The sequence below is a fragment of the Anabrus simplex genome, chromosome 7 (assembly GCF_040414725.1).
Source record: "Anabrus simplex isolate iqAnaSimp1 chromosome 7, ASM4041472v1, whole genome shotgun sequence".
Taxonomy (NCBI): Eukaryota; Metazoa; Arthropoda; class Insecta; order Orthoptera; family Tettigoniidae; genus Anabrus; species Anabrus simplex.
The window spans coordinates 166,795,997-166,808,548 of NC_090271.1; the positions used below are offsets into that span (position 1 = coordinate 166,795,997).

Sequence of the window (12,552 nt, forward strand, 5' to 3'; positions counted from 1 at the left end):
AAATATATGAAGGAAAAACATTCCAATTGCTTGACAAAAGTTACTTGACGTTGGCATGCATTTGTCCGTGATATTTATTGGTCAACAGTTCGTAGGTTATATTTATTCGGCAAGATTGCGTTGACAAGAAGTTCACCAGATGTTTATAGTTGGCCCAGTTTGTATTAAGTCATCAAGAAAGTTGCAGAGATGATGATGGGTGGAAATTCTCAACGTTGGTATGGTTTTTTTGACGTGAAGGTTGGAGAGATGTTGTGTTCTTCTTCGATGACAATATATTTTATAAAACGTTGATTTTAATAATGTATACTATTGAAGAGTATTATGGAAGTTTGATGAGGCTGTTGAATTATTGTTGTTATAGATTGGTTCTGAAATGAAGAAAAAACTGTAGTTAATTTTGACGAGAATGAAAGAAAACATGGGAAGGTTTTGTTTAAGTGTTGTTAGTGAGAAAATGTTGGTGCTTACCTATGGCGTTGTAGGCCCGTTTGACAAGCTGTGTGAGGCGCTATTAGGATACTAATGGTCACTAACGGTTTTTACTCCTTGTGTTGTACCTATGTCGTCTGGCCAGAGGGGGATGGGTAGGAGGGGGCGGAGTTGTAGGCTTGTGATTCGTGAACGGGGGGGGGAGTTGTGAATAGTAGGGGAAGCGGAGGGGCGTGTATCATTTATTGGTTTATGAATGGCGCGTGGAGGGGAATTAAGTAAGATGGGAGGGGGAGGGGGGTATGATGTATTTGTTGATACTGTTTTGAAAATATTAAAATTTGTCCTGAAGGTTTACATTATTGAATAATGTTACTATTTGGTCATATAAAGGGCTTCTATTGTCTATTGGATCATTTAAATTCTTATTAGCATTGAATTTTTGGTCCAAAAATATGTATAAATTTTCGAATTCGGTCATAAGTCTACCTTTTTTTTATTGTTTTTAAAATTTGAAGGTCATGTTCAATTGTGGTAAAGTTGTGCCCCGTTTCTTTCATGTGATTAATCATTGCTGAGTGTTTATTATGCTTCTGAGCATTGAAATGTTCTGTGTACCTAGTTATGAAGCTTCTTCCTGTTTGTCCGATGTATGAGCTGAGGCACTCATTACATTTTAATCTATAGATACCGGAGCCTGAGTATTTATTATTTTCTGAATTTATTGTATTATGGTTGAAGAACATTTTTTGGTTTGAATTTTGGGTTTTGAAAGCTATTTTGATCTCTTGATTTTTTAAGGTGTTGGTTACTTAGTGTATGATTGGGTTGGTGTATGTAAAGGTTGCGAACTTTGATTTTTCATTTTTTATTGGGGAGAGGTTTGTGGATAGTTTCAATTTGACTTTATTAATTAGTTTGTCTATGATAGAGGGATTATATCCATTAAAAGTGGCTATTTCTTTTATTGTATTTATTTCTTTTTTAAAATTGGTCGCTGAGAGGGGAATTTTTAGAGCTCTGTACACCATACTATAAAATGAGGACTGTTTGTGTGATTGTGGACGAAGGGAACTTTGTTTAATAGTTAAAGGTGTGAATGAGGGTTTTCTGTAAATTTGGAAATCAAACTTATTGGAAGTTCTTGTTATTGTGATGTCAAGAAAATTAACTGATTTGTGGTTCTCGACCTCTTTAGTGAATTTAATATTGTTATCCAGATTATTTAAATAAGTTAATATGTTTTCACTATTGTTGAGATTTTTGTCAATTATTACTAGCGTGTCATCAACATAACGTAGCCAGAGATTTAATCCATTGATGTTATTTATTATTTTGCTGTTTTCGAGGTTTTCCATATAAATTTCAGCAAGTATTCCGGATAAAGGGTCTCCCATGGCTAGGCCTTCCTGTTTGTATATTTTATTGTTGAAAGTGAAAAAGTTGTTTTGTAAGACGAAGTTTAGTACTTTTAAGAATTCTTCTATTTCTATTTTGCTTAAATTGCTATGTTTGGAAAGATTTTTTAAATTATTTCTATAGTTTTTTTAGCGGGAATGTTTGAATACATGTTAATGACGTCGAAAGAGCACATTGTGTGATTAGGTTTTAAGTTAAATTTTTTGAGAGTTTCACATAGTTCTATTGAATTTTTGGGGTGTTTGTTATGGAATTTGAAATGTTTTTTGAGAAATTTCTGGAGGAATTGTGAGGTTTTATATGTCGGGCTATTTTGGCTGTTTATGATTGGTCGAATGGGAACGTCCTTTTTATGTACCTTCGGTAGTGATCTGACGGTGGGTAGTTTGGGGTTCATATTAATGAGACTTTGGTATTCATGTTCATTAAATAAAAATGAAGAGTTTTTTAAAAGTGTTTTTAGATTACGTTGAGTTTTTGTAGTGGGATCCTTTGAGATTATTGTGTAGGTCTCATTAGAGAAGAACTCCTCTGTTTTATGAATGTAATCTTGTTTTTTCATTAAGACTACAGTATTGCCTTTGTCGGCTTTAGTTATTATTATGTTATTAGTGTCCACTTTTTTTCTTAATTCTTGGATCTGTTTTAGTGAGGACGAGTTATTTTTGTTAAAACTTTCTTTTACAAGGGCAGATAATTTCTTTTTAATTTTGTATCTTATGTCGTTTTGTTTGTCTGTTGGAATTTGTTTATTTATGTTTGTTTCAGCTTCGGCTATTGTAGTGATTATATCTTCTGCTTTATGTGGGTTGGGCCAATTATGTTTTAAGCCTTGGTTGAATAAACGTGTTTCTTTATCTGTGAAGGTGACGTCAGATAGATTAATTGTAGTTGGAATATTGTTCCATGGAGAGGGGGATATTTTTATATTACTGTTCCGGTTTGTTGATTTTGCTTTTTCTTCTTTTAAGTGTGTCAATTTACGATTTAGTGTTTCTTGTTTTTTGTTCAATGCACTCTGTATTTTATATGTAATGTGTTGTTGATAAGAAATCCATTCTAGCGGTGATAACGATTGCACGATAATCAAATGTTCGCGATAAAGTTGTGTATTTAATAAGGATTTCTTTCTATACAATAGTTTTATCTCATTTTTGAGCCAAAGGTTGTTGATTTTGTTTTGAATATCGTTAGATTTATGTTTTGGAATGTTTTTCCTTTGAGTCGATTTTAGAAATTTCGGCACTAGATTGGATATTACACATTCTTTTAGGAATTGAATATCTTTTGAGATCTTGCTAATTTTTGTTTTAAGGTTTAGATACTTGTTTTTATTAGCCTGGTTGGCTTTATTATTACAAGTGATGAAAATCATTTTTCGTCCGTATTGAAAGTTTCATAAACTGTATATAGGATAATATTTTTTGTTTATTTCCATCTATTCAATACATTACAAGATGTTGGCATTTACTTTAAAACATTATTCAGATGAGACATGTTTCGCCTCCTACTGTGAGGCATCCTCAGTCATTATCAAAAACCTTATTATTTTACCAGGCATATGGTTAAAGATATTCAAAAATGTGTTTGATGATTATAAGAGAGGTAAGATTTACGTCTGTTATAAACATGTTCATGGAGTAACTAAAAATCTAATATATTGATAAAAACATATGTAGTTCTTTGTTGAATAGGACTTGTTTGATTGTACTATAGTAAAAGAAGGTGGCTTGAAGCCGTAGTCATTAATAGATGTCTAATACATAGTGGAAGGCATAAAATATCAGTTCTATGAGAATATATATTACATTCAAATGATACTAAAAACTAGTGGATTCATAGGTAGTACATATAAAATGTTCAATGAAATAACTAAAGATCTAATAAAATGATAAACACATATGTAGTTCTTTGTTGATTAGGACGTCTTAAAGCCGTAGTCATTAATAGATGTCTAATACATAGTGGAAGGCATATGAAATCAGTTCAATGAGAATATATAATACAATCAATTGATACATAAAAACGGGTAGATTCATAAGCAGTACATTTAAAAATGAAGGCGTCATGTGACTATAAATGACAGTTGATGGCTTAAAGCCGTGGTCAAAGTTTGAAGTATAGGTCAAATAACTGCTAATATATGGTAAAAAGATATAAGTCAAAATATAAAGCTTAGTATAAAAAAATATATGAAGGAAAAACATTCCAATTGCTTGACAAAAGTTACTTGACGTTGGCATGCATTTGTCCGTGATATTTATTGGTCAACAGTTCGCAGGTTATATTTATTCTGCAAGATTGCGTTGACAAGAAGTTCACCAGATGTTTATAGTTGGCCTAATTTGTATTAAATCATCAAGAAAGTTGCAGAGATGATGATGGGTGGAAATTCTCGACGTTGGTATGGTTTTTTTGACGTGAAGGTTGGAGAGATGTTGTGTTCCTCTTCGATGACAATATATTTTATATGGATATAATCCCTCTATCATAATAAATAACATCAATGGATTAAATCTCTGGCTACGTTATGTTGATGACACGCTAGTAATAATTGACAAAAATCTCAACAATAGTGAAAACATATTAACTTATTTAAATCATCTGGATAACAATATTAAATTCACTAAAGAGGACGAGAACCACAAATCAATTAATTTTCTTGACATCACAATAACAAGAACTTCCAATAAGTTTGATTTCCAAATTTACAGAAAACCCTCATTCACACCTTTAACTATTAAACAAAGTTCCCTTCATCCACAATCACACAAACAGTCCTCATTTTATAGTATGGTGTACAGAGCTCTAAAAATTCCCCTCTCAGCGACCAATTCTAAAAAAGAAATAAATACAATAAAAGAAATAGCCACTTTTAATGGATATAATCCCTCTATCATAGACAAACAAATTAATAAAGTTAAATTGAAACTATCCGCAAACCTCTCCCCAATAAAAAATGAAAAATCAAAGTTCGCAACCTTTACATACACCAACCCAATCATACACTAAGTAACCAACACCTTAAAAAATCAAGAGATCAAAATAGCTTTCAAAACCTAAAATTCAAACCAAAAAATGTTCTTCAACCATAATACAATAAATTCAGAAAATAATAAATACTCAGGCTCCGGTATCTATAGATTAAAATGTAATGAGTGCCTCAGCTCATACATCGGACAAACAGGAAGAAGCTTCATAACTAGGTACACAGAACATTTAAATGCTCAGAAACATAATAAACACTCAGCAATGAGCAATCACATGAAAGAAACGGGGCACAACTTTACCACAATTGAACAGGACCTTCAAATTTTAAAAACAATAAAAAAAGGTAGACTTATGACCGAATTCGAAAATTTATACATATTTTTGGACCAAAAATTCAATGCTAATAAGAATTTAAATGATCCAATAGACAATAGAAGCCCTTTATATGAACAAATAGTAACATTATTCAATAATGTAAACCTTCAGGACAAAAAGTTTTTTAATATTTTCAAAACAATATCAACAAATACATCATACCCCCCTCCCATCTTACTTAATTCCCCTCCACGCGCCATTCATAAACCAATAAATGATACACGCCCCTCCGCTTCCCCTACTATTCACAACTCCCCCCGTTCACGAATCACAAGCCTACAACTCCGCCCCCTCTGGCCAGACGACATACGTACAACACAAGGAGTAAAAACCGTTAGTGACCATTAGTATCCTAATAGCGCCTCACACAGCTTGTCAAACGGGCCTACAACGCCATAGGTAAGCACCAACATTTTCTCACTAACAACACTTAAACAAAACCTTCCCATGTTTTCTTTCATTCTCGTCAAAATTAACTACAGTTTTTTCTTCATTTCAGAACCAATCTATAACAACAATAATTCAACAGCCTCATCAAACTTCTATAATACTCTTCAATAGTATACATTATTAAAATCAACGTTTTATAAAATATATTGTCATCGAAGAAGAACACAACATCTCTTTAACCTTCACGTCAAAAAAACCATACCAACGTTGAGAATTTCCACCCATCATCATCTCTGCAACTTTCTTGATGACTTAATACAAATTGGGCCAACTATAAACATCTGGTGAACGTCTTGTCAACGCAATCTTGCCGAATAAATATAACCTACGAACTGTTGACCAATAAATATCACGGATAAATGCATGCCAACGTCAAGTAACTTTTGTCAAGCAATTGGAATGTTTTTCCTTCATATATTTTTTTATACTAAGCTTTATATTTTGACTTATATCTTTTTACCATATATTAGCAGTTATTTGACCTATACTTCAAACTTTGACCACGGCTTTAAGCCATCAACTGTCATTTATAGTCACATGACGCCTTCATTTTTAAATGTACTGCTTATGAATCTACCAGTTTTTATGTATCAATTGATTGTATTATATATTCTCATTGAACTGATTTCATATGCCTTCCACTATGTATTAGACATCTATTAATGACTACGGCTTCAAGCCACCTTCTTTTACTATAGTACAATCAAACAAGTCCTATTCAACAAAGAACTACATATGTTTTTATCAATATATTAGATTTTTAGTTACTCCATGAACATGTTTATAACAGACGTAAATCTTACCTCTCTTATAATCATCAAACACATTTTTGAATATCTTTAACCATATGCCTGGTAAAATAATAAGGTTTTTGATAATGACTGAGGATGCCTCACAGTAGGAGGCGAAACATGTCTCATCTGAATAATGTTTTAAAGTAAATGCCAACATCTTGTAATGTATTGAATAGGTGGAAATAAACAAAAAATATTATCCTATATACAGTTTAAGTGGTATGTTCCGAGCTGTCAGTGGAGAGATGGGATTGGAATAACTTACCAAGGGAGATGTTCAATAAATTTCCAATTTCTTTGCAATCATTTAAGAAAAGGCTAGGAAAACAACAGATAGGGAATCTGGCACCTGGGCGATTGCCCTAAATGCAGATCAGTAGTGATTGATTGATCTAGATGTTAGGCCCCTTTAAACAACAAGCAAGCAAAAAAGTCTGTATTATACTAAAATCCTTATCCCACAGATTTTACTAGGGAAATGTCTTTATTATATGGGCATCAAAGTCTACAAGAAATTACCAAGTAGAATAGAAGAACTACAAACACAAGGAAACATTTAAAAAAGAAAAAAATTAAAAAAAAGTTCAAATGCTGTAAATTAGAGCAAAACGCTAGTACCGGTACGGGTTTCTCTTGTTGTGTACACTTGACAATGTGGTAGCGGCCACAAAGTCGATCACATAGTTCAAAGACACAGTTGGATTCGGGTTTGTGGAAAAGTTTTGACTTGCTGATGATAACCATGCACTGCCAAGGAACTGATAAAATGTAGTAGGTCTTGGTTTGCATCTGTCCATGCCTTATTCTTCATGGTTTCTGTCGTGTAAAATTCAGGCCAGATCTGCGTTCTTTTCATTTTTCTTTCTTCAGATAGCTTCTTCCAGTTCTCCATAGAAGGAAGGGGAAATATGATTCTTAGATCTTCAATTACGAATGGCTCCCCTGCAAGTTCATACACTAGTCTTGAGTGTGTGTATCTCGACACGCAAGGCTTGCTTTTAAAAAATGCGCCTTAACTTTTTCCATTTAAATCAGGTTGCTCTTACATAATATTTTCCAGATAATCTCTATCCGATGGGTAAGAATAGGGATTATTGTTTCCTCGAATAATGTAATTGCAGTTTTCAGGGATAGTCTGCTTATGGATTTGCTGTTGAAGTTTGCCCTTGTTCCTGCTGCTGCGCTCAGTCTTATGTGGGGTCCAATAATTTTATTGTCGTCTGAAGGGTCAAACCAAGGTATTTGAAATCACTGACAGTATGTAAAGGCACTTGCCTAAAGATCACTTTCTCATGAGGGGATATTCTTCCACCCTTCCTGATTCTCCAATGCATCTACTGCCGCTTGTAGATCTTTGATGTTATGAGAACCGATAACCATGTCATCAGCATACATCTTTACCTCTTTTGCTTCTTCTCTTATTACTCAAGCTATGTCATAAAGTGACTACAACAGCAAAAGACTGAGTAGATCACCCAGTAGTACATCATTGGTCTGCATGATTTATTTTGAGACTGATACATTGGGTGGTGTGAATAAAAATGAGCACCCACTCTTTACTCGCAAATTTAGAGCAGGCAATCGCAATGAGGTGAATAAAAACCGCCTGTCGGTAGCAGTCACTCACATCAGACCACTGACCTTGAGCACACACTTCAGTTGCTCGAGCAGCGGTGGGCGCTCCATTTCTGGTGAATAAAGATAAAGCAGGCGCTCTTTTCGTTAAGCGCCTGCTCATGTTTCCTTGAGCTAATTCAGTAGGTGACTCCAAATGATAGTGTCAAGTTCAGTGGCATGGCAGAGATTATGGTGGTGGTTAATCAGGAAAGAAAATTATATTAACTTCAGAGAGAATCATCTCAACTTGATTACAGAGAGTTATAAAAAGGTCCAGTAAGGAGCACGCTGAAGAGCCTCCATGGCTCAGGTGGCAGCGCGCCGGCCTTTCACCTTAGGGTTCGGTGGTTCAAATCTCGGTCACTCCATGTGAGATTTGTGCAGGACAAAGCGGAGGCGGGACAGGTTTTTCTCCGGGTACTCCAGGTTTTGCTGTCATCTTTCATTCCAGCAACGCTCTCCAATATCATTTCATTTCATCTGTCAGTCACTAATCATTACGCCAAAGGAGTGCGACAGGCTTTGGCAGCCGGCAAAATTCCTATCCTCGCCGCTAGATGGGGGCTTCATTAGTTCCATTCGTGACCCAGTCAGATGACTGGAAAAAGGTTGTGGATTTTCAAGAAACATGCTGAATGGTTTGCGGAGCATTTCTTGTGAACTCCAAAGAAACAAGAGGTGGTGCACTAACAAATGTAAAAAAAACATGTAAATCTTCTTGCATTGTGTTGATGACCCTGGGATTCAGAGTGGAGATGAAGACATCTCGGAGCACTGTGTCAAAAACATTTTTGCAGGTTTTGACATGAACAGGAATGAGAGCAGATTATTAGATAAAATTCCAAAAAATGTTACTTAGATGCAGGAAGCATGGGCTACGTGGCAAGAACGTTTTAGCTTCCCTTATGCTGTCGGAACTGTAGACTGTACTCGTGTACAAATTCAAAAGCCATATGTTCATGGGAAAGACTACATTCAGATATTAATGTACAGGCCACTTGCATTGAAAAGGAAGAATTCAACCAGTGTAGATGTATCGCGGCCTGTCTCTGTCTATGACTCCCGAATTTGGAGGAACTCCGATGTTTGCAGAGTTATGACGCCTCTGTTGGAAGTCGAAGGGATGACAACTTCCAAAGATCTTACAACTTGCTTTACGTCGTGCCAACACAGATAGGTCTTATGGCGATGATGGGATAGGAATGGCGTACGAGTAGGAAGGGAGTGGCCGTGGCCTTAATTGAGGTACAACCCCCCAGCATTTGCCTACTGTGCAAATGGGAAACCACAGAGAACCACCTTCAGGGCTGGCGACAGTGGGGATCAAACCCACTATCTTCCGGATGCAAGCTCACAGCTGCACGCCCTTAACCGCACGGCCAACTCGTCTGGTCCTGCAGATCTGGCTCCTTAAAAACTACATTCAATTGTTAATATATATTATTTTTATCATAATGAATTTTTGTTATTTATGTTATATCATTTTCCTCAGTTTATTAATGTCGTAATATTCAGGCTATGGTTTCCTACCTTTCAGGGGGCCCATGGTAGGGTTATTCTCCCCCCCGCATCAGATTCATCAGCCACCTCTCCCATTATTTTAATGATATGCATTTGTTACCCGTACGCTTTATATTTCAGTCTTGTTTTCATGTTTTGTAATTTTTACCAACAGCTGTTGGACAGAAATTATTCTCCTTCTTCTACAACTTTACCCACCTCTGTAGGGTCGCGGATGCAAACTGTGTCACACATATGTGGACTTGGCCCTGTTTTACGGCCGGATGCCCATCTTGACACCAACCTTAGATGGAGGGATGTAATCACTATTGCGTGTTTCTGTGGTGGTTGATTGCGTAGTGTGTTGTGTGAATAAGAAGAGGAAAGTGTTGGGACAAACACAAACACCCAGTCCCCGGGCCAGAAGAATTAATCAGAGGCGATTAAAATTCCCGATCCAGCCGGGACCCTCTGAACTGAAGGGCTCAATGCTGACCATTCAGCCAATGAGTCAGATAGTTTTTGGACAGAAATGTATAGTTCACACTGAACTGCATTTATTGCACTTGTTTTCTTGTGCTTCTTATCTGGTAACTGTGACTTTGAAAACATAATTGACTGAGCTTGATGGCTGCAGTCGCTTAAGTGCGGCCAGTGTCCAGTATTCGGGAGATAGTGGGTTTGAACCCTACTGTCGGCAGCCCTAAAGATGGTTTTCCGTGGTTTCCCATTCTCACACCAGGGAAATGCCGGGGCTGTACCTTAATTAAGGCCACGGCCGCTTCTTTCCCAGTCCTAGCCCTTTCCTGTTCCATCGTTGCCATAAGACCTATCTGTGTCGATGTGACATAAAGCCAATAGCAACAACAACAAACAAACAAAAAAAACAACATAATTGTAGCCTATGTTCCTTTAAAATGGAGATAAAAGCGGACTGGAATTCCACACTGTTGTCTGCCATGTTAAGCACTGAACTATCCGGAAGTCATCGAAGTGTTATCACAGTCTAAGGTGTTATATACATGGCATGTGTGCGACCTTGATCGGTGACACTGAGTGGCTGCTCCAGACACTTGAGTTTACGCTGTACTTCCGCTCTACATTTTTACTCACTGCAAATGCTGGGTGGAAGCTAATCGGCAGGGAGACACTCAGGCACTCAGAGAGGACACGCTCGCTCGTTTAGACTCATTTTTATTCACACCACCCATTATGATTCTGTTGTTCCTCAGCATGCTCAGTACCAGGACAAAGAGTACTTGATTGTCCTCCACCAACAACTCTAGTTTTGAGGAAATGATACTTCTGTGAAGTCGGTCAAAGGCATTTGAAAAGTCTATAAATACTGCATGAAACTTCCCTTGGGGCAGTCAAAAGCATTTCCGATGTTGTCCAGTAGATTTTGTATTGCTTGCGTCATACTTCTTTCTTTTCTGAAGCCGGATTGTTCTTCAGGTACTTTGTTATCAATTTCTGTAGCAAGTCTTTTTGTCATCAATTTTGTGAGGAGCTTCAACAGTTTGTTCTTGAGGACAATCCCCCAGTACGAATTCGGGTCATGCGATTTATCTCAATAACTTAATTGTGGATGTTTTCCATGCGGTTGGAATGTCTCCTATTCGCAGGCACAGGTTCAAGAGGTTTATAATGCTTGATGCCTTTAGTTGTTAACTAAAAATCCCATCTGGTCCAGATCCTTTCCTGTTTTTCAAACTTGACAGTGAGATGTATACATCTGTAATAGTGGGATCCCTGGCAAACATAAAGGAAGGACCTCTCCTGTCTACTAATTCAGGTATCATAAAACATTTTTGATTCACAACATGCATAATGCACCAACACACCATCCAGTGGTAAATAAACTGCCAAGAATAGTACAGCAAATTCAAAACTGACTGAATAAAATGACACACAACAAATTACAGCAACATTCTGGATAGAGATCAAGATAAAAACAGTAGATACATGGACTAAAAGACCCATAAAGGCTATACTGAATTAAACAGCAGTCAAAACATTTTTTACATTCTAGGTTAGACTGAATCATGAATAAACTCACCTTGTTTTTATTTGTACCTATCTCACAATATGCATTGGAACCCCAAGCAAATACTTCTCTGGAATGGGTTATTGCCAGACTCGACTCCCATCCACAAAATATTTGTTGAACATCATAATCTTTCAGGAACTCCAACTGTTTAAATGTTAAAATATCTAAATTGACAGAAGATCCCAGTTGCCCTCTTGCATTCCAGCCACAACCAAAAACTTGTCCATATCTATCAAGGACCAAACTGTGCCCTCCACCACCAGTGATTGTCACAATGAACGAAGGCTTTAAGGAAGTATCCCCACTTTCTACTTCCAATGGTACAACACATTGCTCAGATTTTAGACCATGGCCAAGTTGGCTATATGAGTTCGCTCCCTAGATAAGAGAAGATTCAGATTACAATATAGTTGTATAGAGATTACATGACAGGTGCATATAAAAGCAATGATTTAATGCAGCCAATGGCCGTAAGAAACCGAAAAGCACAATGAGATAATTATACAAGTTACATCTGTGCCTACTTAGATCAGTTAATTCATTCATTCATTCATTCATTCTTTAACCCATTCACTAACTGAGCACTTTCTCTCGGTACATTTATCTCCATTATATGAACAGGTAAACATAGCTCGATCACTCACCCACGATAAAAGTTTCATATGGATCAATTAAATAACTTTCGGAACGAAGATGCTATTCTTTTATCGGAAATACTGCCTTCAACGCAGGTAAGGCTTATAAGCATAACAGTTCATCGAGTTATAATAAGGGATTGACGATTCAAGATACAAAGAATCTTAAGTTAACGTTACGTTATTAGGTTAAGTTGCCCTATGTTGACATTTCGTTGTTATTGTTGTTCCCCACGTGTTTCTATACATAACAATCACGGAATTTCCATAAAATTAAATCGAATAAATC

The 12,552-nt window shown here is 36.4% G+C and overlaps 1 protein-coding gene across 1 annotated transcript in view; it reads right to left on the bottom strand.

Annotated features, from left to right (window-relative positions):
- LOC136877002 (secretion-regulating guanine nucleotide exchange factor) overlaps window positions 1-12,490 on the bottom strand; it is a 52,803-nt gene extending 40,313 nt beyond the window's left edge. The window contains exons 1-2 of the mRNA XM_067150787.2: window positions 12,273-12,490; window positions 11,638-12,006 (exon numbers count right to left, since the gene is read on the bottom strand). Of these exons, the coding sequence (XP_067006888.2) occupies window positions 11,638-12,006; window positions 12,273-12,290 (387 nt within the window). The 5' untranslated portion in view covers window positions 12,291-12,490. The remainder of the gene's footprint in view (window positions 1-11,637; window positions 12,007-12,272) is intronic.
- Window positions 12,491-12,552: the final 62 nt, after the last annotated feature.